We start from the raw sequence: 25,332 nt of genomic DNA, 5'->3' as shown, positions 1-25,332 counted from the left end.
TAAAATTTTGATTTTTTTTTTCTTTTCTGCAGATTAAATTCAGAAGCAATGCAATGTGTAAGATGATCCAAGTTTTAGAAAGCACTTTGCCCTTTTATAACCTTACATTTCTTCATAAAAAAATAACTCAGATACTGCAGGTTAATTCTATTTGGTTGTAATTCTATTTTAGAGAACTGAGAGCTGAAAAATAATTGCTATTTTCTTCATGCAAATCTATATCTCACATAACAGAAATAAAAGCCATGAAGTACAATTTTACCAGTTACAAAACGCTAGAGATACTCGTTGCTATTATCAAACTGCCTAAGGGCAAAGCCACACGTGGCGGAATTGCTCTTGAATTCCGCTGCGGACACTCCGCAGCGTTAATCCGCAGCGGAGCCGTTTCTCCATTGACTTCCACTTCTATTTAGTAGGGTTCGTTTAGACGAGGCTGAAAATTCCGCTGCGGAGCATAGGCTGCGGTGCGGAATTTGGTGTCCGCAGCATGCAATGGATGTTGCGGTGTTGTGGCAGACTGGTTGCGGACTCATGGCAGAATTTTCTCCATTGACTTCAATGGAGATTCTAATTTCCGCAATGAAGTCCGCAGCTGTCATGCACATGTTATGTGTGCTGCGGATGCGTCTTGCTTTTTTGACATGACATTTCTTCATTCTGGCTGGACCTATGTATTTCTAGGTCTACAGCCAGACTGAGGAAGTCAATGGGGCTCCCGTAATTACGGGAGCGTTGCTAGGAGACGTCAGTAAATAGTCTCTGTCCAGGGTGCTGAAAGAGTTAAGCGATCGGCAGTAACTGTTTCTGCACCCTGGACAGTGACTACCGATCCCAATATACAGCAACCTGTAAAAAAAATAGAAGTTCATACTTACCGAGAACTCCCTGCTTCTGTCTCCAGTCCGGCTTCCCAGGATGACGTTTCAGTCTAAGTGACGGCTGCAGCCAATCACAGGCTGCAGCGGTCACATGGACGGCCGCGTCATCCAGGGAGGTCGGGCTGGATGCCGAAAGGGGGACGCGTCACCAAGACAACGGCCGGTAAGTATGAAATTTGTTTACTTTCACTAGGGAAAGTGCTGGCCCTTCTCTCTATCCTGCACTGATAGAGAGAAGGGAAGCACTTTTACCGCAGTACGCAGCAGCTAGTCCGCATCAATTTACTGCACATTTTGGGCAGATCCGCCGCAGAATCTGCAACGCAGATTCTGTGCGGCATTGATGCGGACAGTTGCGGAGGAAATCCGCCACGTGTGGGCATGCCCTAACTGTACCCTCTTGCCAAGATTACAGAACTTGAAATGAGCAAATGTTTTTTTTAATTCCAAAGGAATAATTAATAGCCATGTAAACATCATAGGGATAGTGGGGGGCTCCCTCTATGTTTCAGACCGCTCTCATGGACCTGCCGCATCCATACATTACATGGATGGCCATTCGTATGACAAGGAATGCCAAATTTCAACTGCAGCGGCTCAATAACATCTTATCCTCAGGGACAAAAGAAGAAGTCGGACTCAGCAATTTTTTTAAGAAGGGGCTGTCTTCATGAGACACTTTTAATGAAACCCTTTTGATTTACTACCTGCCACTATCTTGAATTGTTGTTTATTTATTTTGCCAGTGGATACGACCATCCACTGTTTGTGCGGTACCAGTCCCCCATTTCATCAGTGGCTTCAGCTCCCTTTCAGTTGTACTTTCCACATTTGGGCAGCACAGTAAGGCCACGTTCCACGTGGTGGAATTGCAGTTGAATTCCGCTGTGGACAGTCCGCAGTGGAATTGTGCAGCAGCCGTTTTTTACATTTGTTTCTATACATTTTTAGGAAACTTAGTTCAGACGTTGCGGAAAATAACTGTGCGGAAATCAGGCTGCGTGCATTATTTTCCCTCCGCAGCATGCACATTATGTTGCGGATTTCAGCCTTTGAATTCATAACCTTCAGCGATACCAGTCTAAGATAACAGTATTGTGATTTAGTGGCCTGCACAACCTAAATAGCGGCATGCAAATTAGTGCTGATTTGTTACCGTGTGTAAGTCTTGATTTCCCTGCAGCTTGCAGGAAACACTCGCTTCTGCTTATAGGCCTGGTCTAGAATTTTTTTTTTCCAAAGGAATCCATTGAGCTGTATGCAATGTTGTGAACTGCCGCTGTTATTCGATAGTTAAAATGAATCAGTAGCACTACAAAAAGTCTCAGTGTAACCCAGGACTTAGGCCTTATTTACATGAGCGTATATAACGTCTGTGATACGCGCGTGAAAATCACGCGCGTCGCACGGACCTGTGTAAGTCAATGGGGCCGCTCAGACAGTCCATGATTTTCACGCAGTGTGTGTCCGCTGCGTAAAACTCACGACATGTCCTATACTTGGCCATTTTTCACGCATCACGCACCCACTGAAGTCAATGGGTGCGTGAAAATCACGCACAGCACACGGAAGCACTTCGGTGCGTCGCGCGTGATTCGCGCAACAGTAGATAAAGAAATGAAGGCAAAAATAAAAGCAAAGCAGCACATACTGATGACACACGCAACTGCAACACGCGCAAAACGCTGCATTTTTTGCGCGCACAAAACGCACACGCTCGTATGAATCCGGCCTTATTGGAAAATATTAGCCATATATGTGGCAGTGTAGTGGAGCATATCGAGGGTGTGAATTCTTCCATTTTGTATGCTATTATTATGTATGTAGCAGAAACTGCAACACGATAAGCTGTAGCTCGCTGTAGCCCGCTGCTGTCAGCCCCCGGCATTATTTTAAGACTATATTAGTTTATTACTTCCTCTTTTGCTGGGTTTCACACAGAGGATTTTTCTGTCAGAAGAGAAAGTAGTCATTTAAATATGTGACATATAATCTGCCTGTCTAAGGGTATAAAAATTTCACTCATACTGTAGATTGGTGGAATTCTGCCGAACTACTTCAGTCGCGTGAAGTAGTTGTTAACTTGTTGACCTATTACACAGAAATGGCTGCTTGAAGTCGACAACTAGGTTATAGACACCCCTAAATAATGCAATAGAAAGGAATTAGTGACCTGGAAAGTACCGAATTATACAACTCTAAATTAAAATCATCCACTAAACTGAAAGTTGATGGTACTTATATGGTAAAAGCCCATGTACACTTAACATTATTTTATTTCCGTGGTTAGCTATAGTTGATCTTTACTACTATTCTACGTACTACAAATGAATTAGGCCACGTTTGTAGTACGTGGTCGAACTGTTGTTGAATTCCGCTGCGGACAGTCCGCAGTGGAATTCTGCAGCAGCCGTTTTTTACATTGGTTTCTATACATTTTTAGGAAACTTAGTGCAGACGTTGCGGAAATTAACTGTGCGGAAATTAGGCTGCGGTGCAGAATTCCCCTCCGCAGCATGCTCATTATGTTGCAGAGAAGCAGCGGAATTTCACTGCAGATTTCAGCCTTTGCAATGCAAAATCTGAAATATGTGGCAAGTCCGCTGCGATATCTGCAACGTCTGAATTACCTGTCAAATATGCAAATATTGGTGCAGATTCGTTGCGTAATTGCCCCAAATCTGCATCAATATTTGCAGCGGAAAAATTCTGCCACGTGTGAACATGGCCTTATAGTTCATAGTCGTAAAACAAAACAGTTATAACAAGTTAAAGGACAACCAGCTACTGTATATGTTTCAATATATGAACAATAGACATCACAAATGTTTATAGAATAAACAATAAAAACGATATTCTTCATATTATTATTGAAATATTTTTGGTAAAACAGCTGCTGTTGTTGCTGATGCATATTTCTGTTGATCATGTAGATGTTATATGCAGGAAACAGGTTGTGCACATCTTTAGTTTTACTTTTTTATTGTATAAGGATTTATTATCCTACCTCTTTGGACAGCAGTCTCCACACAGGAATGATCTTCACTGTAATTGTGTTTAGTCCACAGATTTGTTGTCTGCCCAAACATAATATGAATAACAATAGCAGTAAGACATACATATATAGTGTACATTAAAGGGAGGTTCCGGTTGTATGTAAATAAAGGTTTTACCACTGTAAAATGAAAAGTTATGCAGCCAATATATTTTGCATTTCAGTTCCACTCATTTTTCAAGATCTATGCTTGCAATCAGTGATGGAAACCTGATAATGTGCTTCTCATACACATGTTTGGCCTATTACAGTATATCAAAACTCTCTCTCTTCGAATGAGCCTTGTTCTGTGTGAGATGAGTTTTCATCTTCTAAATGTAAATAATGACTTTTTCTATCCATAGACAGCAAACAGAAATCTTGAAAACACAGATGAATTTTGCAGGATTCCGCCTCAAAATTCCGCCTCCCATTCATTTCAATGGGAGTGGGACGCTTCCTTTTTCCACTAGCTGATTATTTCAGCTAGCGGGAAAAAGAAGCGTCCTGCTTCTTCTTCAAGCGGATTCCGCCCAAACCTCCCGTTGATATCAATGGGAGGGAGGAATCTTCCTGCTGCCGGCAGGAAAGGTTCTGTGGTGGATTTTGCGGCGGGAACCGCCACTCAAAATCCGCTGTGTGGACTAGCCCTAAGAGGGATTTATACACCAAATATTCATTTTACAGTGACTACACTCCCTATAAATTTAACTAAAGCATCAAACTGTGAAAGTAGTTGTGGGTGTTTATACCTGACTTTCTGTTCTTCTTTGGTTAAGCCAAAACCATATTTGGAGTGTATGTTCGAGCATGAGAGGCCTTCCTCCAGAACACTAAAAAGAGAATGTCATGAATGAATTTTAATTATAGTTTTAATTTATATAATACTAGTTTACATATCCTTTTCCAATCTACGTACCCACTTTTCATGAACTTGCTTTCTGAGGGGATCCATATATAACGTATTTTTTGCACTTGTACGTATCTCACCTAATTGTATAAATCAAAAAATTTGTAAACAATTTATAGTGAGAGTACTCTTTAAAGAGGCTCTGTCACCACATTATAAGTGGCCTATATTATACATGATGTGATCGGCACTGTAATGTAGATAACAGCAGTGTTTTTTATTTAGAAAAACAATCATTTTTGACGGAGTTATGACCTATATTAGCTTTATGCTAATGAGTTTCTCAATGAAAAACTGGGCGTGTTTTACTATATGGCCAAGTGGGCGTTGTGGAGAGAAGTGTATGACGCTGACCAATCAGTGACCAATCAGTGACCAATCAGCGTCATACACTTCTCCCCATTCATTTACACTGCAGATAGTGATATAGCTATATCGCTATGTGCAGCCACATACACACACTATAACATTACTGCAGTGTCCTGATAATGAATATACATTACCTCCAGCCAGGACGTGATGAGTATTCAGAATCCTGACCACTTCTCTGTGATTTACAGCACAGCGAGATCTCGCTGTAAATGACAGTTTACAGTGTAATCTCGGGAGACTACGCCTCCTATGCTGTAAATCACAGAGATGTGCAGAGAAGTGGTCAGAATTCTGAATACACATCACGTCCTGGCTGAAGATAATGTATATTCATTGTCAGGACACTGCAGTAACGTTATAGTGTGTTTATGTGGCTGCACATAGCGATATAGCCATATCGCTACCTGCAGTGTAAATGAATGGAGAGAAGTGTATGGCGCTGATTGGTCACTGATTGGTCAGCGTCATACACTTCTCTCCACAACACCCACTTGGTCAAAAAGTAAAACACGCACTGTTTTTCCATTGAGAAACTCATTAGCATAAAGCTAAAATAGGTCATAACTCTGTAAAAAATGATTGTTTTTCTAAATAAAAACCACTGCTGTAATCTACATTACAGCGCCGATCACATCATGTACAATATAGGCCACTTATAATGTGGGGACAGAGCCTCTTTAATAACATATATTTAAAACAGCAGGTCTATCTATGACATATTTTGCTTTTAAAAGGGTTGTCACATTAGGAGAACCCCGTTTGTTAATACAGGCAAATCCAGCAGCTCAAACTAAAGACAAACACTAAAGACATAAAAGCAAGACATCAGAGCAAATAGGATGCCCCTCTATGACAATTATATGCCCTAAAAGGTCATATCTAAAGGGGTACCCTAACCAAACAACCCTTTTTGAGATACTTTATATATTTTTATCTTACAATAAGTTTAGAACTTTTTATATGCAAGGCTGTGTTCATTTAAATCGTTGCAGTTTTTAAATATTTTCACAACAAGCAAAGCAGTAGAAACAGTAGAAACAGGAAAGGAGCAGATAACTGGCTAAAGGGGTTAGTTTTTGTCATGTTTTTTGACGTGGAAACTGCATTGGAAAACGCGTAAAAAGACAGCTGAAAACGCCTACCATTAATTTCAATGCCAGGCGGAGAAACATTCACGGGAATAAGAAGCGACATGCCCTATCTTCGGGCATTTACGTCTCTGACCTCCCATTGTCATCAATGGGAGGTAGAGAAAGTATTTTTCGCAATGTTTTTTACCCTTGGCGCTCAATGGCCGTGGCCGAAAAATGCCACGAAAAACGCGGCAAATGGCGTGCAGGCAGGTTACTTTTTTTTTTGTCTACCCGCGAAACACTCTGTGTAAACAGTGCAGATTTGTAAGCCTTTTCAGTGTTTGTTAAAACCTAGATGACAATCCCTATTGGCTCTGTATGTTTGCCATGCAAGACCATGGAAATAAATGAAAATAAGAGAACAACTCAGGAACCTTTATTTAAAACCCATTGTAAATGGTTTTAGTCTACTTTTTCTTTTTTTTCTCTTTGTTGTTGTTGTTTTCAAATCTAAACACCAGGGATAGCCAATATTCTGTGCTGATTAATTTTATAATATAAAGGACTTTGTAGGGGCATTTTTTTTTTAACATAGAGCTCCAAATCCCATGCTTTGCCTCATACGGCCAGAGTGTACTATACCTCCAGTTATGAATAGAAAAAAAGCCCTGTTCTCTGCCTCCTATGCATCCGCATCAAGCAAAAAGCCTCACTGTGCTGTACCTACAGCAGGCCAGCATTATTGTTACTCATCTCACCTAGTTCCTTCAGCGAGTCTAGCCGACAGGAGCATCTACTCCCACCAGTGACGACCTCTGTCTATTGGCCCTGTCGGTTTGGATTGCAACTCTCTCTCCCTGCTTGTACGCAAGCGTCAGGTTGATAGCCTGATCCTGAAATCAATGGGTGGGCGATTTTGGCCATCTTTGGTGTGGTTACCGACGCGGTTCCCCTCGTCAAAAACAGCGCCAAAAATCTTAATGTGAACTAGCCATAAAAATTATTTTATTATTAAATGAATTCACACAGAATTGTAGAAATATTTAGTTTAAATAGAATGAATTTAAACATGCAATTTAAGTCCATTTATGGCATGAATTATTTTTTCTTAGCCACAGTTGCTACCTGAGATTCGCTGTTATTATAGGAGTTAGAAATGGATAAATTATTAAGTAAACTAGATTGTGGTTAGTTAGCGCTGTAATTAGCATTCCCATTCAGAATTGGCACAACATTTACCTGGCCTTCTGGCTCCACTATAGATTTGCATACATTTGAATTTTCATCACTAATAATTGGATACCCAGTTTTTGTTGTTCTGTGAAGATTGACCTGGATCACCGACTTTTTTGTGTAGTCTTTAAATTCTCCCTACAGAAAGATTATATAACAGAGAAATGGAGAGATATAAGGTGAGAAACTGATATTGGTCCAGACTCGTAGAGAGTTAGTGCTAGTATAACTTGTAGTAGCCTTAGGCCAAAACCTGCACCAATCACAGAAAGTTGTGCAGCTTGGTCCCTAGCAAGAAATAAGTGTGCTACCATTCATGTTTAACCCATTCCTGTCAGATAAATGAATGGGCTACTGATCTCTGTACTAGAAGGCCTATTACTTTATGTGCTGTGGTTAATAAAACTGTGCATTAGATGGACGCAGTGTTATCGGCAGTATCAGGCTATCATACTAACAGGCCCATCCTGTACTGTGACAGGGAACTGAAAAAAAATCAGTCCGCTGTCACAAAAAGCCCATGAACACAGCGAACATATTAAGTGCTGTTTCTGCATTCAGGCGGCTGCTAGGAAACCCGGTGATGTCAGTCATGGCATCACAGGGATTTCCTTTGCAGACAGGGCTTGGAAGCATGCAGAGAACACACGATCTGCATCTTCTCCGCATGTCTGTATATACAGGTCACCAGAAGCTGTCATCTACTGGGCTTATCCCATAGATAATGTGTTCCATGCTAACATTTTGACCCCATAGTAAAAAAAAAAGTATGTATTAATTAATAAATCCTACGTGTACCAGTTTTATACATTCTGCGTGACATGAAAGCGTTTTGAACGGGCGTCAGAGGCTCAGGAATAAATATGTTCATGTTAGGCAGAAGGTCCGTTACCCCAAACATAAAATAATAAACCCCGGCCACCAATTTTAGTCTGTTAAACACAGGCCGTTTATGTTTTTGACACTTTACAAAAAAAGTGTGGACTTAGATAATTATCATCCATGTACAGATGCTGCATCTAAAGCCAAGAGATACATTTAAAGCTAAAATAGGGTTTTTGTTCTTGGCGATATAGTGACATCATAAATTAAATATTGTACACATATATGACATTTCTATGCAAGGCAGAATTAGAGGATTCATTTTTGAGGTAAATATTACTAATTGAACAAACTACCTTAAAGAGGCTCTGTCACCAGATTCTCAAATCCCTATCTCCTATTGCATGTGATCGGCGCTGCAATGTAGATAACAGTAACGTTTTTGTTTTTTTTTAGCTATTTTATATATATGCAAATGAGCTTTGAAATGGACAACTGGGCGTGTTTTTATTCGTATGTCCAACTGGGCGTGTATTGTGTTTTTAACTGGGCGTGTTTACTTGTTTTACTAACTGGGCGTTGTGGAGAGAAGTGTATGATGCTGACGAATCGGTGACCAATCAGCATCATGCACTCCTCTCCATTAATTTACACAGCAGCATCACGTTCTTACTAGAACGATGTGCAGCCACATACACAAGTGTCCTGATAATGAATACACATGAAACCCAGCCTGGACGTCATGTGTACTCAGAATCCTGACACTTCTGAATCTTTTCTGTGAGATTTCCAGCAAGGGAAACAAAATCTCGTTTACCTCGTAATCTCGCTTGCTGAATCTCACAGAAAAGATTCAGAAGTGTCAGAATTCTGAATACACATGACGTCCAGGCTGGGTTTCATGTGTATTCATTATCAGGACACTTGTGTATGTGGCTGCACATCGTTCTAGTAAGAACGTGATGCTGCTGTGTAAATGAATGGAGAGGAGTGCATGATGCTGACTGGTCACTGATTGGTCAGCATCATACACTTCTATTCACAACGCCCAGTTAGTAAAACAAGTAAACACGCCCAGTTAAAAACACAATACACGCCCAGTTGGACATATGAATAAAAATACGCCCAGTTGTCCATTTCAAAGCTCATTTGCATATATATAAAATAGCTCATAACTTGGCCAAAAATGAACGTTTTTAAAAAAACAAAACGTTACTGTTCTCTACATTGCAGAGCCGATCACATGCAATAGGAAATAGGGATTTGAGAATCTGGTGACAGAGCCTCTTTAAATCAGAGCATGAAAAAAATTAAAAGTAATTATTTTTTTCCTGTTTCTGACCATTTTTCCCTAAAAAAAATAGACCTACAATATAATTGACATCCGCTCCAAATTTAAATAATAAGAAGCTCTATGTGTCCTAGGAAAAGGAAAATAAAAATGTTGGGGTAGACTAAGAAACAAAAACAAAAAATCTCCTTCAGAATGCAGCACTCCAAAATGTAAAATTTGCTCTGGGCATAAAGGCCAACACCCATGGTCATGAAAGGGTTATACCAACTCAGACAGTGACAGAATTTCCCTTTTTTTTAATTGCAATTAGTTTACTGTATAAGGCTAACTAAATAACAAAATAATGATAGCATGTCATCCATAGATAATAGTAAGGTGTAATGTCCAGTGGGGAATTACAGCTTGAGGCCTCCATGATCTGTATTGAATAATATATAGCATTGGCTTGGATAAGATTACTGCAACCAACCATGTCAGGGCAACCAAAAATATCCAAACAAACACATATGTACTATGAATTACTGGTCTGTTAGGAAATCCCAAGGGCTGAACAAAATGGATTTGTGTACTTCATGTTTTGAATTCTTTTGATTATATGTATGAGTTTAGCTTGTGTAGCCCATTGAAATTCTGCCCATTATTATTCCATTGTCAAATTTCTAACTACAGTGCATTCAGAACGTCTTCAGACCCTTTCACTTTTTTCACATTTTGTTATGTTGAAACATTGTGCTAAATTAAAAAAAAGTTAAAGTTTGTTCCCATCATTCTGGACTCAATACCCCATAATGACAAAGTGAATACAGGACTTTAGAAATTTTTGCAAATTTATCAAAAAATGAAAAACTCAGTATTTAGACAATTTGCTATGACACTTGAACTTTAGCTCTGGGGGCCTCCCATTTCTCTAGATCATCTGTGGAACGTATCTACACCTTGATTGGAGTCTACCTGTGGTAAATTCAGTTGATTGGACATGATTTGGAAAAACACACCCCTGTCTATATAAGGTCTCACAGCTGACAATTCATATCAGAGCAAAAAGCAAGCCAGGAGGAGGAAATAACTTTCTGTAGAGCTCAGAGACAGGATTGTATGGAAGCACAGATTTGGAGAAGGGTACAAAAAAAAATTCTGCTTCACTGAAGTTTCCAAATAGCACAGTGGCCTACATATTTCTTAAATAACAGTGGTTTGGAACAACCGGGACTCTTCCTAGAGCTCGCCGCCCCACCAAACGAAGTAATCGGGGGAGAAGGGCCTTGGTAACAGAGGGGACCAAGAACCCAATGGTCACTCTGGCTCAGCTCCAAAGATCCTATGTGCAGATGGGAAAAACTTCCAGAGGGTCAACGATCACTGCAGCACTATCCCAATCTGGGCTTTATGGCAGAGTGGCCAGAAAGAAGCCTCTCCTCGGTAAAAGACACATGAAATCCTACCTGGAGTTTGCAAAAATGCACGTAAAGGACTCAGACTGTGAGAAACAAGATTCTGTGGTCTGATGAAACCAAGATTAAGCTTTTTGGCCTCAATTCTAAGCGTGATGTCTGGAGGATACCATCACTGCTCATCGCCTGCCCAATGCCATCACTACAGTGAAGCATGGTGGTGGCAGCATCATGCTGTGTGGGTGTTTTTCAGCGGTTGGGACAGGGAGACTGGTCAGGGTTTAGGGAAAGATGAATGAGATATTCTTAATGAAAACCTGATCTAGAGTTCTCTGGACTTCAGACCGGGCCGAAGGCTCACCTTCCAACAAGACAATGACCCTAAGCACACAGCCAAGACAACACAGGAGTGGCTTAGGGAAAACTCTGTGAATGTTCTTGAGTGTCCAGTCAGAGCCCTGAATGCAATTAAACATCTCTGGAGAGACATGAAAATTGCTGTCCACTGATGGTCCCCATCAAACCTGACGGAGCTTAAGGGGATTTGCAGAGAATAATGGCAGAAAATCCCCAAATCCAGGTGTGCAGATCTTGTGGCATCATACCCAAGAAGACTGGAGGCTGTTATCACTGCCAAAGGTGCTTCAACTAAGTACTAAGTAAAGGGTCTGAATACTTATGTCAATGCAATATTTAAATTTTTATTTTTCAATAAATTAGCAAAGATTACTAACATTCTGTTTTCACTTTGTCATTAACTGGTATTGAGTGCAGAATGATGGGGAAAACAAAATTTTCTTTTATTTTAGCACAAGGCCTCAACATAACAAAATGTGGAAAATTGAAAGGGCCTGAAAACTTTCTTGATGCACTGTAGGTCAGGGAATCTGAAATATCAAAAAGAAGCAATTACTATATATTTTTATGGAACTTAATCAATTATGAATGAAATAGATAGTGTAAAGACAGCGGCTCCTGATTTTCCAAAGCACTGTAATATCATACCAGGATGTACATGGATGTATACAGTAGGATCCCCACAATAATCCCATTGGCATGACTTCTCTTTTTGTGATGCAGTGTGACCATTAATGTTTAACTATACATACTAATCTGATAACTGACAGTATACTGTACTCACAGTTGTTTGTAGCAAGACCGTATCAGCTTCTGCTAAACTACATGGAATACAGTGAGACCAAACATCCAGCTCTGGCTTCCAATAAAACAGCAATTTAAGAAATCCTATAGAAAATATGTAGCCCAGAAGGCAAAGAACTTTCCTCCACCTCTCTGTTTTGTATCCAAATATCTCCTGAAAAAAAAAAGCATAGAAAAATAAGATAAAACTTGCCTGGTATAAAGACCCAATGAGACACCAATATATTTAAGATTTTACTATTTCCTAGTGACACTGGGTTGTTCACGATGTGCTGTCTTAGGCTATTTAGACAGTGAGTAGACATTCCTTCCAGACAGGACGGGATGTCTATTCACAATCCCTGCACTTTGATAACGTTTGTTTGGTACTTACAGCAGAGCAAGCGTAATCTCACTGTAAATGACAGGTTACTGCGAGATTACGCTTTGCTCTGCTTTAAAGGAACAGTGTCATCACAAATTATTTTTTTATATGTCAAAGATGTTAGTGCTTTATTAAAAACGTTTATATTCATTTGTGTGTTTGTGTTTTACTTTTTCTTATTTTTACACTTTTTCTTCCCTATGGGGGCTGCCATTTTTTGTTCCATTTCTGTGTGTGTCGATTAACGACACATACAGACATGGAATACGGCAGCCACAGTCCCATAGGGACTGCGAACGGCTCCCGTCCCATTGACTTCAGTGTACGGCGTCTGTGTGGGAACTGCGCATGCGCCGCTCCCACACAGTCCAATTCGAAATTGGCGCCGTCCGGCGACATTTTCCTGTGGACCGGAAGTCGCGGCCGGACAGTAATATTACTACTTCCGGTCGCGGCTTCCGGATTTGTGCACTTGGACCAGCGGCAGCAAACGGAGCGGACGGGCCAGAGGGAGCCGCGGCGGCAGGAGCAGGTAAGAGATTTCAATGTATGTTCGTGTTTACTACTGTATGTAAACCTACTACACTGTGTGTTAGCTCAAAAAATGGCGACACACAGTGTAGGAGGTTACACCGTTCAAACCCCTCGTTTATCCCGGCACTAGCCAGGATAAAGGAAGGGGGGATGCTGAGAGCTCACTAGAGCGAGGGCTTTTTACCCAATTTTGCAAAGCTGCAATTTTGGGGACAGCTCCATCTAGTGACCAAAAATGGGTAGTATTATAAATTAGAATTAATTTATAATATTTCCTGACTCGTGAAAAAAATAAAAAAAATTTGAACAATGTTTAATCACCCACACACTAAATGTTTAATTTTTAAAAAAAAAACATGTTTTTCTGGCAACACATTCCCTTTAAGTACCAAACAAACGTTAACGAAGTGAAGGGATTGTGAATAGACATCCCGTTCTGTCTGGAAGGAATATCTAGTCACTGTCTAAACACTTCAGTAACATTAATATGTCAGTATAAGACAGCACATAGCGAACAATGAAGTATCACTATGCACTGACTAAATGAATGGAGAGAAGTGCATGACGCTGATTGGTCACTGATTGGTCAGTGTCATACACTCCTCTGTACAACGCCCACTTGGTCTAAAGTGAAAACACGCCCACTTGGGCATTAAGAAGCTAATTAGCATAAAGCTAAAATCGCTCCTAATGTGGTGAAAATAGATAGTTTTTCTAAATAAAAAGCATTACTGTCACCTACATTACAGCGCCCATCTCCTTATGTAGGAGATAGGCCACTTATACAGGGTGCATTTCAATAACACGGTTCAAATACTGACATGGATGTAGACACAAAATACTAATGATTTTGTGTATATTTACCTCCATATTAATAGTTGTATAATGTGCTGAATTATGGTATCTCTGGAATGAACTCATGGTGTTACAAAACAAGGTTTATATGGACAAAATATTTATAATAATAATAAACTTTCTAATATACGTACTCATCAGTTCTGCTCCACTCTCCTGTCAATGATCTCCTTTGTCCCTTGTTGTTTGGACGTGTTATCTTTATTGACGATTAATTACGTTATGAGGGCCAATCGCTAAAACAGAATGTGACTTTATTATGGATGATACACTACTGCTGCAGCCAATCACTATGGAGGACATGTCTGGCCCAAGCAATGTGTGGTGGAGTACTGACTAGAGGAGCATTAGTAATGTGAGCATGTTAGACGGTTTATCATTTTACTGTTTTAGGCACAAAATAACATATTTTTAATCTTTAAATGTAAAAAATATATATATTTTAAAGTGAGAGTATTGTTTCCATGTTGCTTTTAAAGAGGCTATGTCACCAGTTTAATACTTTTCTATCTCCCATCTAATCTAATAAACGTTTTGTACTACTGTTTTTTTTAAAACGTTTATTATGATTTATGCAAATTTTTTCTAAATGCTCAACTGGGTATTTTTTTTAGTTTCACCCACCAAGTGGGCGATGTAAAGAAAAGTTTATGATGCTGACCAATCAGCGTCATACACTTCTTTTCATTCATGCCCAGGTTTATTCACAGGACAGCGTGATCTCGCGAGATCTCGCTGTGATGTCACCTACTCCAGGAGTTTGTTCACCAGAGCGACGGGAGAATGACCAGACATCGGCTCCAACCGTGCCAGGACTGCAGCATCGTCCTGGCATGGCGATGTCTGGTCATTCTCCCATCCCTCCGGTGAAGGAACTGCGGGAGTAAGTGACGTCACAGCGTGATCTTGCTAGATCATGCTATGCTGTGAATAAAGCTGGGCTTCTGAGCGCAGTCCGGCCTCCTGGGATGATGCTGTAGTCCATGTGACCGCTGCAGCCTTTGATTGTGACTAGATAATACCACCTGTGTATGGTGGTATTATTCAGTGTTTGGTGGTATTATCTAGTCACAGTATGGTGGTATTATTAAGTGTTTGGTGGTATTATCTAGTCACAGTATGGTGGTATTGTTCAGTGTTTGGTGGTATTATTTTGTCACAGTATGGTGGTATTATTCAGTCAGTATATGGCGATGTTATCTAGTCACAGTATGGTGGTATTATTCAGTCAGTGTATGGCGGTGTTATCTAGTCACAGTATGGTGGTATTATCCAGTCAGTGTATGGTGGTGTTATCTAGTCACAGTATGGTGGTATTATTCAGTGTAGGGCAGTGTTATCTAGTCACAGTATGGTGGTATTATTCAGTGTATGGTGGTATTATCCAGTCAGTGTATGGTGGTGTTATCTAATCACATTATGGTCGTATTATTCAGTGTATCGCAGTGTTATCTAGTCACAGTATGGTGGTATTATTCAGTGTATGGTGGTATTATTTAATCACAGTATGGTGGTATTATTCAGTGCACGGTGGTATTATCCAGTCAGTGTATGGTGGTGTTATCTAGTCACAGTATGGTGGTATTATTCAGTGTAGGGCGGTGTTATCTAGTCACAGTATGGTGGTATTATTCAGTGAGTGTATGGCGTGTTATCTAGTTACAGTATGGTGGTTTTATATAGTTATAGTGGTAATATTTAGGCATTGTATTATTATAATAATTTGGGGGTAGGGCTAATCTATGTATACAGATTCCATATTCGGATACAGTGTAGTGTGCTCTGTATTTCCCAGTACAACTCATGAGTTTTGGGGAACACAGTCCACACTACCTGACACCTGGAATGGACTGTGCACTATGAAACAATGCTGAGTGTAAATTTCACTATGAGCGGCATTTACATCTATCAATTGTGTCACTGATAACAATTATTTTTACATCACAATTGCAGAGCAACGATAAACAAAGGTTTAATCATTGATCTTCTCCTTTGTTAACACTGACCAAATATCAGTATAATTGGTCAGAAAATAGCAAATCATGATGATAATTGGCTAAAGTAAATAGGCCTTTAATGGGGGCGTATTCAGGGTTAGTGCCTAGGGAAGCGTGAGCTGTAAATACAGCCCTGCTAATGACACAGATACTATTGAACACTATAGCAGAGCATAGAGGTATCTCCCTGCTCTGGTGTTTACTAGGCCAATGGTTCCCAACCGGGGTGCAGTGAAAACCCTCTGGGGGTGCCGCAACACTCCTTTGAACCACTGCCACGGCCATGCAGTCTCTCCTCCTCCTCATAGCGTGAAGTGGATGTGAGGAGGAGGAGATTTTTTGCAGCCCCCTTGTAGATAGCACCCCACCCCTTCTTGCACTGTGTACAAGGGAGAGGTGGGGGCTGTATGACACTGTCTACAAGGGGGAGGTGGGGCTGTATAAAACTGTCTATAAGGGAGATGTGGGGGCTGTATGTCACTGTCTACAAGGGGGAGGTGGGGGCACAGTGTACAAGGGAGAGGTGGGGGGCTCTGCGTACAAGGGGGAGGTGGGGGGCACTGCGTACAAGGGGGAGGTGGGGGCACTGTGTACAAGGGGGAGTTAGGGGGCGTTATGGCACCGTCTACAAGGCAGAGGTGGGGGCTGTATGGCACTGTATACAAGGGGGAGATGGGGACTGTATGGCACTGTCTACAAGGGGAAGGTGGGGGCTGTATGGCACTCTCCACAAGGGGAAGTGGGGACTGTATGACACTGTCTACATAGGAGAGGTCGGGGGCACTATGTACAAGGGGGAGGTGGGGGCTGTATGTCACTGTCTACATGAGGGAGGTGGGGGGCCGTATGGCACTATCTACAAGGGAGGTGGGGGGCTGTATGGCACTGTCTACAAAGGGTGTGTGGGGGGCTGTATGGCACTGTCTACAAGGGAGGTGGGGGCTGTATGGCACTGTCTACAAGGGGAAGGTGGGGGCTGTATGGCACTGTCTACAAGGGGGAGGTGGGGGGCTGTATGGCACTGTCCACAAGGAGGAGGTTTTGGATTATGGCACTGTCAACAGGGAGGCTGTATGGCACAATCTACAGGGGGCACTATCTACGAGGGGAGGCTGTGTGTGTAATGCCAGGGGAGGGGGGCATTATACTGTGTGGGGGCCACTAAGCGGACATTATAGTGTGTAGGGCCACTATAGGGTGCAATATAATGTGTATGGCACTTAGGGGGCATAGTACTATATGGGCACAATTAGAGGACAAAATACTGTGTCCGTGAAGGGGTTATAATATATTATATTATTAAATATTATTATTTTACTGTATGTGGGGCACTAAAGGGGCATTATTCGGTGTGTGTGTGTGTGTGTGTGTGTTTGTGTGTGTGTGTGTGTGTGGCACTAAACGGGCATTATACTGTGTGGGGGCACTATACTTTTTTATGGGCCATTTTTTTATGATGGGGCGGGGCACCAAAAGATATTTTTACCCTTGGGCGCCATCTATCCTAAGGCCAGCCCTGGTTACAGTAACAGCATAGCTCACATGGTGCACTGCTTCCGGAACTGCCATTCACTACTATGGGACATACGGAAACAGCGTAGCTCTGTGAGCTACGCTATTCTCGTAACTCCCGACCATATAGTCAGGAAGTGGCCGGGAGGTAGCGATAGCAGAAGAAGGTAGAACAGGGTTTAGCGGGCCCCATTCTAAAGTTAGGTGCGGGTACCGCATCTATCTGACATTTATGCTGTGGATATGTCATAAATGTCCCTGATGGGAAAACCCCTTTAAATATGTTCAATACTAAAAAGAAGATAGCACTGCATCTACAGTATATACCCAATCAGATCAAAGTAGTCAAAATATTCCATGCATTTAGCTACAGTCATGTCATTAGCTGAATGGACTGTAAATTTATAGGTATTTCTTTTAAATGTATCCTGAGATACCATATGCTGTGGGGAAAGTTCAGAATAATTAAAATGAGTTAGGCGTCATGCCCACCTCAGTTTTTTCTTCAGGGTGCTATCCGTTTTTTTAACTGATAGCACCCTGACACATTCATTTCAATAGGGCCATCCACACTTCCATTGTTTTAACAGAACCGTCTGTCAAAAATAGGACAGGTCCTACTCCTGTTCGTCTTTGACGGAACAGTCTCGGCCTTTTCATTGATTTGGCCCGTGAAACAACGGACTGCACACGGAAGCCATCCGTGTGCGGTTCGTGTTTCACGTATCCGTCATTAGCAGCCGTACAATGGATGACGGATGTGTGCATGAGGCCTTAGCAAGCCTATCTTTAAATGTCTTTACCATATAACATAGGAAGTTTACTGCACCAGTATTGTTAATACCAGGTTGAAGAAATGTTTCATTTATATAAAAGAGTAGAGGATTCTTTGGTTTGATTTAAGAATTAATAAGTTATTAAATATAATCCGCACAATACTATAAAGTTAATTAAGATCCAGAGTAGCAGCAAATGTTAAATACAATGTGTAGCAAGTTTAAACATGTTTAGTTCTATTCTGGATTCAGCATTCCTGAGTGGAAATTACTTTAATATCTGAAAGGCTGGAATCTAGGGCAAATAACTACATTTAAAAGTACTATGAGGGTAATAAAAACATTAAAATACTGTATTTTCAACAAAGATACATTGCAGACTAGCTTTAATACAGTAGTACTGTTCACTTCTAAATAAATCCCTGTCCATCAAAGTTTCTTAATCTTTCTCAAGTATCAAACCTCCTAGGATGACTTAAATAGACACTCATTTTTCAAACAACTTATGCTGATCTAATAGATAACCTAATATAAATCTATTTTTTAATTTACTTACCCTTAAAATGTATTTGTTTTATTCATTCAAATTATCTGTGAAGTTACTGCCACTAGGTGTCTCCCTTTCTGTAATATGCTATCCATCCCCTGTGGTCAATGAAAATCCGTCCCTAGCTACAGAAGACTGAAGAACATGTGTGCCTCTTCACTGCCTGACAATAGAAGTCGATGGAGAGGGGAGGTGAGGAGGAGAGAGTAGAGAGAGAAACATACACAGACATGCAGCTAATACAAGTCTATGGAGAGGGAAGGTGGAAACAGGAAGAGGAAGCAGAGAGAGTAAGAGACACAGACACACACAAAAAAAGTCTATGGGGAGGGAAGCAGGAGCAGAGTGAGAAAGATACAGACAGATGCTGGTATAACTCACCCTAGTGCTGGATTCTTAACTACTCTGCTTATTACTGCTGTATGATGTCCTCCGTGCTACTGCAACTTGTATAAACGTGATAGATGAGATACTACAGCAGGTTTCTCTTCTTCTATATGTGCAGTGTACAGTAGACATGATAGCCTTTAGGCTCCGTCCACTAGCTCTGAGAACTAAAGATAGAGCCTGCAGAGAGGAGAACTGCTAAAAAATGCAGAATACAAGTCATGTAATGGCCAGAAATAGTGTTATTCCTCATATACACACATATGACAGCTTATTTTGAAAAGTCACCTGAAGAGTTAGTTACGCTTTAAGGATATACATACTTTTGCATCTAATGCAATTAAAATAGAAAATAATGATACTTTACAAAAATCCTATCATTTTGTGTATACACCTCTTACGCAGACCTATGTGTATTTATAGTTACAGACTACAAACAAACCCTGTGTGTTGTTAAGGCCCCATGCGCACGAACGTGCTTTTGCGGCCGCAATTCCCCCGAAAATCCACAGGAGAATTGCGGCCCCATTCATTTCTATGGGGCCATGCACACGACCGTGGTTTCCACGGTCCGTGCATGGTCCAGGCTAATAGAAAAAAATGTACGCGGCCATGTGCATGGCCCGCGATTTGTGGGCGGCTCGCGGGTGACACTCCGCCGTGCTCATGGCTACGGTCGTGTGCATGAGGCCTAACTCTATGACCTTGATGTTTACCAGAATTCTGATTGGATAGTCAAGTAAGACCTGATTCGCATCACGTTTGCGCCCTACGTTTAATGTGTACATTGGGAAAGCTCTCGACTTTCACGATAAATGCGTCCATAGGGCTCCATTAGTCCGACGGAGACCAAAAGAGTGTCCTTTTGGCCTCCATCGGGCTGGTATATGTCAGTATTTTTTTTTTTTTTGGAGGATGGAATAACTTAGTAGCCTACGCTATTTCATCCTAATGGAAACCCGCTAAAAAACATATATTGTGCGGTATAGAGTTTGTTAACATTTGTCAGAGCATCAAGAAGTGCACGGCCCAGGTATTCTGGCCCTGGGGAAGCCCCTGATGTCACTGTCTATGTATGGACAGTGATGTCAGGGACTTTCAACTTCAGAGTCCCCATCCAGAGCATCGGTAGTGTTACAATAAAATGTAGTTTTAACTCAAAATTTTTAATTTCCCAAATGAATAAAAGCACTGCAACATTTGTTAAACAATTTCTCCTGAGTACAGCAATACCCCATAAGTGGTCATAATCTGCTGTTTGGATACACGGAAGTGCTCATAATGGAAGGAGCTCCATTTGGCTTTCGCAGCTCAGATTTTACTGGACTGGTTTGCGGAGCTCCTGATCTACTAGTACAGTGCATACCCCCCAGAAGTGTCCCTATTTGCAAACTACACCCCTCAAGGCATTCATCTAAGGGTGTATTGAGCATTTTGACCCCAAAGGTATTTCATAAATTTTATTAGAATTTTGACGTGAGAATTCAACATTTAATCTTACCAAAAATATGTACTTTTACAAGACTTAAAAAAATAACCCTACGATTTGTTATGCAAGTCCAGTAATACCCCATATGTGGTCATAAACTGTTGTTTGGGCACACAGCAGGTCTCAGAAGAAAAGGAGCGGCCTTTGGCTTTTGGAGCACAGATTTTGCTGGAATGGTTCTTGGGGCCCATGTTGAATTTACAGAGGCTCTGAGGTACCAGTACAGTGGAAACTTCCAAAAAGTGACCCCATTTTGGAAAATACACCCCTCAAGTTATTCATCTAGGGGTGAAGTAAGCAATTGACCCGAAGGGTGTTTTCCAGAAATTAGTGCACAATGGATGTTGAGGAGTGATATGCCATTTCAGTGCACAATATGTTAGACCCAGCTTGTGTCAGTGTAAAAAGATAGCTCTGTAATTATTATGCTGTGTTTCCCAGATTTAGAAACACCCTACATGTGGCCCTAATCTTTTACCTGGACATGCATCAGGAATCAGGACTGAGACAGTACCATGCACATTTAAGGCCAAATTTGGTCCACAACTGCAGGGGCTCTGAGCTTAATTATTAAAAGAAACCCCAAGAAGTGAACCCATTTTGGAAATTACACCCCACAAGGAATTTATCAAGGGGTGTAATGAGCATTTGGACCCGACAGGTGTTTTCCAGAAATAAATCTGCATCAGACCGTGCAAAGTAAAAATTGCAATTTTTCCTCAGATATACTATTTCATTGCACAAAATGCTGTGCCCAACTTGTGCCACTGGAGATGCACACCATACAAAAGGATTTGTGGAAGTAGCTGTGGATAATTTTTACATGTGCACCTGCAATCAGGAGCCTCACTGCGCTCCTATCATATACACAGTCCAACAATCAGATTTTGGAACCTGTCCTATTGAAGCAAATTGCCGTTGTGAGTTTGTATTTTTATTAATTCTAAGCCCAAGTAAGGTGTTGTTGTAGTGCATATCCTGCTACAAATCTGCTTGTTGGACTGAAGACACACACACTCTAAATTTTTAAGTGGGTTCTCCCGGGTATGGCAATGCCATATATTTGGATGTAAACTGCTGTTTTGGTACACTACAAGGCTCAAAATGGTAGGGCTGGCTTTTAACCCTTTCACGACAAAGGATGAAAATGAACGTCATGGTCGGTTGCTAGTTCCCGCACCATGACGTTAATTTTCGTCCGCATTTCAAACTGTCACTCTGTGTAAACACAGAGTGACAGACCCGCGCTGACAGCTGTCCTAGACAGCTGAGACATCAGTCTCGCCGGACAGCGGACCATCGCCGCTGCTTTCGGCAGTTAACCCCTTAAGTGCGGCGACGGATTGCCGTCGCCGCATTTAAGTGGTTTGAAGCACATCGGCAGCCCCCACTAAGTGATCGTGGGGGCTACCGATGCTTGTCACGGCAATCGGAGATCAGATAATGACCTCCGGGTTGCCATGTACGGAAGCCTCGGAGGAGCAGCCTCCGGCCGTTCCTCCTCTGCTTCCTGTCAGTGTGACAGTCACGTCACAATGACAGTTAGAGTACATCACACTACGTGTGTAGTGTAATGTACTCTAGCAGCGATCAGAGCTGCAAGTCTAAGTGTCCCCTAGTGGGACAAGTGAAAAAAGTAAAAAAAAGTAATAAAAATGTTTTAAAAAAAGTGTAAAAATAAAAGTTATAAGTTCCATAAACACAAAATGTTTTTTTTCCCATAATAAGACTTTTATTATAGAAAAAAAATTAACACGCTAAAAAAGTACACATATTTGGTATCACCGCGTTCGTAACGACCCAAACTATAAAACTATAATGTTATTTTTCACGCATGATGAACACCCCAAAGAAAATCAGTAAAAATCTACGACAGAATCACAATTTTTTTGGTCACCACCGCTCCCTAAATAAAGAATAAAAAGTGATCAAAAAGTCGCATGCACCCGAAAATAGTACCAATAAAAACTTCTATCCGTCCCACAAAAAACAAGCCCTTACACAGCTTTTTTGACTAAAAAATTAAAAAATTACGGCTCTTAGAATATGGTGACACAGAATTTTTTTTTTTTATAAATAAGTCATTTTATTGTGCAAACGCAAAAAAAAAGGACCAAACCTATATACATATGGTATCGCCGTAATCGTACCGACCCGCAGAATAAAGTTAAAAATGTCATTTATAGCGTACGGTGAGCGCCGCAAAAAGAAAACCTAAAAAACGGTGTCAGAATTCCTGTTTTTTGCTCAGGATTGCAAAAAAATGGAATAAAAAGTGATCAAAAAAAAAATCGCATGTACCCCAATATGGTACCAATGAAAACTACAGATTGTCCCGCAACAAATAAGCCATCACACAGCTCCGGTGGTGAAAAAATAAAAAAGTTCTGGCTCTCAGAATATGGCGATGCAAAATGTGCAGAGTGTCCAAAAGCGGATAAGATCAGGCGCCATTTATAAGTGCGACACTGGCCACATATCTATGAATTATTATTTATTTACCCCATTATCATACCCTCTTATTATGCCCTGATGTACTCCGCACAGATTACACATGCCCACACATTATAAACTGAAATACCAGCGAAACCCAAAACAGAAAAACTACCAAGCAAAATCTGCGCTCCAAAAGCAAAATGGCGCTCACTCCCTTCTGAGCCCTGCAGCGTGCCCAAGCAGCAGTTTGCGCCCACACATATGGCGTCGCCATACCCGAGAGAACCCGCTTAACGTTTTATGAGGTATTTTTCTTCTGTGGCACAAACTGGGCACAACATATTATGCACTAAAATGGCGTATCAGTGGAAAATTGCAATTTTCACTTTGAACCATCCGCTGCGCATTAACCCCTTTGCGCACTATGACTTAATTGCCCATCATGATGCGGCGGTTGATGTATGGAGCCGGCTCACGTGCTGAGCCCGCTCCATACGCTGCGGGTGTCAGCTGTGTATTACAGCAGGCCCCCTCGGTACTAACGGACAGGTACAGCGATCGCTCTGTTACAGAAGCCTGTAAGAATAACAATATACTGCAATACATTAGTATTGCAGTGTATTGTACCAGTGATCCAATGATCGCTGGATCAAGTCCCCTAAGGGGATTGATTAATAAAATGTGTAGAAGAATTATAGATATTAGTAGTGAGATTTTTTTTTTTTAAAGTTAAAAAAACAAAACACCTTTTCGCATTTTTCTTCTAAAGTAATGTAAACAAATGAACAAAATTGGTATCGCTACGTCCGTAAAAGTCCGAACTATTACAATATACTATTATTTAATTTGCACAGTGCACACCTTAAAAAAAATTAATAATTGAAACCGCCAAAATCGCTGTTTGTTTTTTTTGTCCCCTTCGCTCTTAAAAAAAAATATAATACAACTTTTGAATCACTTTTTATGTACCAAAAAATGGTACCAATAAAAACTGCAGCTCCTCCCGCAAGAAATAAGCCCTCACACCACTCTATTAATGGAAAAATAAAAAAGTTATGGCTCTTGGAAGGTGGGGAGTGAAAATCTAAAATATGAAAGCAAAAAATGGATCAGTCCTGAAAGGGTTAATTCATTTCTAATGAAAAAAACTTTTGACCACATGTGGGGTATTTCCGTACTCGGCAGAAATTGCTTTATAAAAAATGGTTGTTTTTTTCCTCTTTTATCCCTTATGAAAATGATAAAATGCAACATTTTAGTGGAAAAAATGTTGATATTAATTTTCGCGCCCTAATTCTAATAAACTTTGCTCACTATAAATGCTCACTATACCCCTAGAAAAATTTGTTGAAGGTTTTTCCAAAGTGGGGTCACTTTTGGGGGGTTTCCCCTGTTTTGGTCCCTCCAGTGCATTGCAAATGCGACATGGCACCGAAAACCATTCCAGCAAAATCATAAATCCAAATGGCGCTCCTTCCCTTCTGAGCCCTGCTGTGGGTCCAAACAGCAGTTTATTACCACATATGGGGTATTGTCGTAATCGGGAGACATTGCTTTACAAATGTTGGGGTGCATTTTCTTCGTTATTCCTTGTAAATAATAAAAATTTCTATGTTGTTTCAGAAAAAAAGTACATTTTAATTTTTACAGACTAATTCCAATATATTTTGCGAAAAACCTGTGAGGTCAAAATGCTAACTATACCCCTAGATAAATACCTTAAGGGGTCTAGTTTTCGAAATGGGGTCGTTTATGGGGAGTTTCTATCGTTCTGGCAGCTCAAAGCTTCTCCAAATGTACAGTGGGGCCTAAAACATTTTCAAGCAAAATATGAGTCCTGAAAGCCTCCGGGTGCTCCCTTCCTTTGGGGCCCTGCCGTGTGTCCAAACAACGCATTAGGGCCACAATGTGGGTATTTTTGAAAACAGGAGAAAGAGGGTGATAGATTTTGGGGTGTGTTTCTTCATTTTCATGTTCGCTTTACAAAGAAATCGGTCTTCAAACAAATACTTTTATGAAAAAAGTGAAATTATTATTTTTTTCACCTGATATGCATTAAATTTAGCAAAGAACTGTGGGGTTAAAATAATTACTATACAATTAAATAATTACGTTATGGGGTCTAGTTTTCGAAATGGGGTCGTTTATGGGGAGTTTCTATCGTTCTGGTAGCTCAAAGCCTCTCCAAATGTACAGTGGGGCCTAAAACATTTTCAAGCAAAATATGAGTCCTGAAAGCCTCCGGGTGTTCCCTTCCTTTTGGG

The 25,332-nt window shown here is 40.9% G+C and overlaps 1 protein-coding gene across 2 annotated transcripts in view; it reads right to left on the bottom strand.

The window, feature by feature from the left end:
* The window catches only part of LOC142759520 (putative cation-transporting ATPase 13A4), a 122,425-nt gene that overhangs the window by 83,221 nt on the left and 13,872 nt on the right, over positions 1-25,332 (bottom strand). For both annotated transcript variants that reach the window (XM_075861767.1, XM_075861768.1), the window contains exons 2-6: positions 12,152-12,325; positions 7,510-7,641; positions 4,835-4,905; positions 4,668-4,748; positions 3,889-3,958 (exon numbers count right to left, since the gene is read on the bottom strand). In XM_075861767.1, coding sequence (XP_075717882.1) covers positions 3,889-3,958; positions 4,668-4,748; positions 4,835-4,905; positions 7,510-7,641; positions 12,152-12,325 — 528 coding nt within the window. The remainder of the gene's footprint in view (positions 1-3,888; positions 3,959-4,667; positions 4,749-4,834; positions 4,906-7,509; positions 7,642-12,151; positions 12,326-25,332) is intronic.

Source organism: Rhinoderma darwinii, chromosome 4, assembly GCF_050947455.1.
Source record: "Rhinoderma darwinii isolate aRhiDar2 chromosome 4, aRhiDar2.hap1, whole genome shotgun sequence".
NCBI classification, from domain to species: domain Eukaryota; kingdom Metazoa; phylum Chordata; class Amphibia; order Anura; family Rhinodermatidae; genus Rhinoderma; species Rhinoderma darwinii.
Note: the sequence above shows the minus strand (reverse complement) of the source record. Positions and strands in the feature narration are given on the sequence as shown.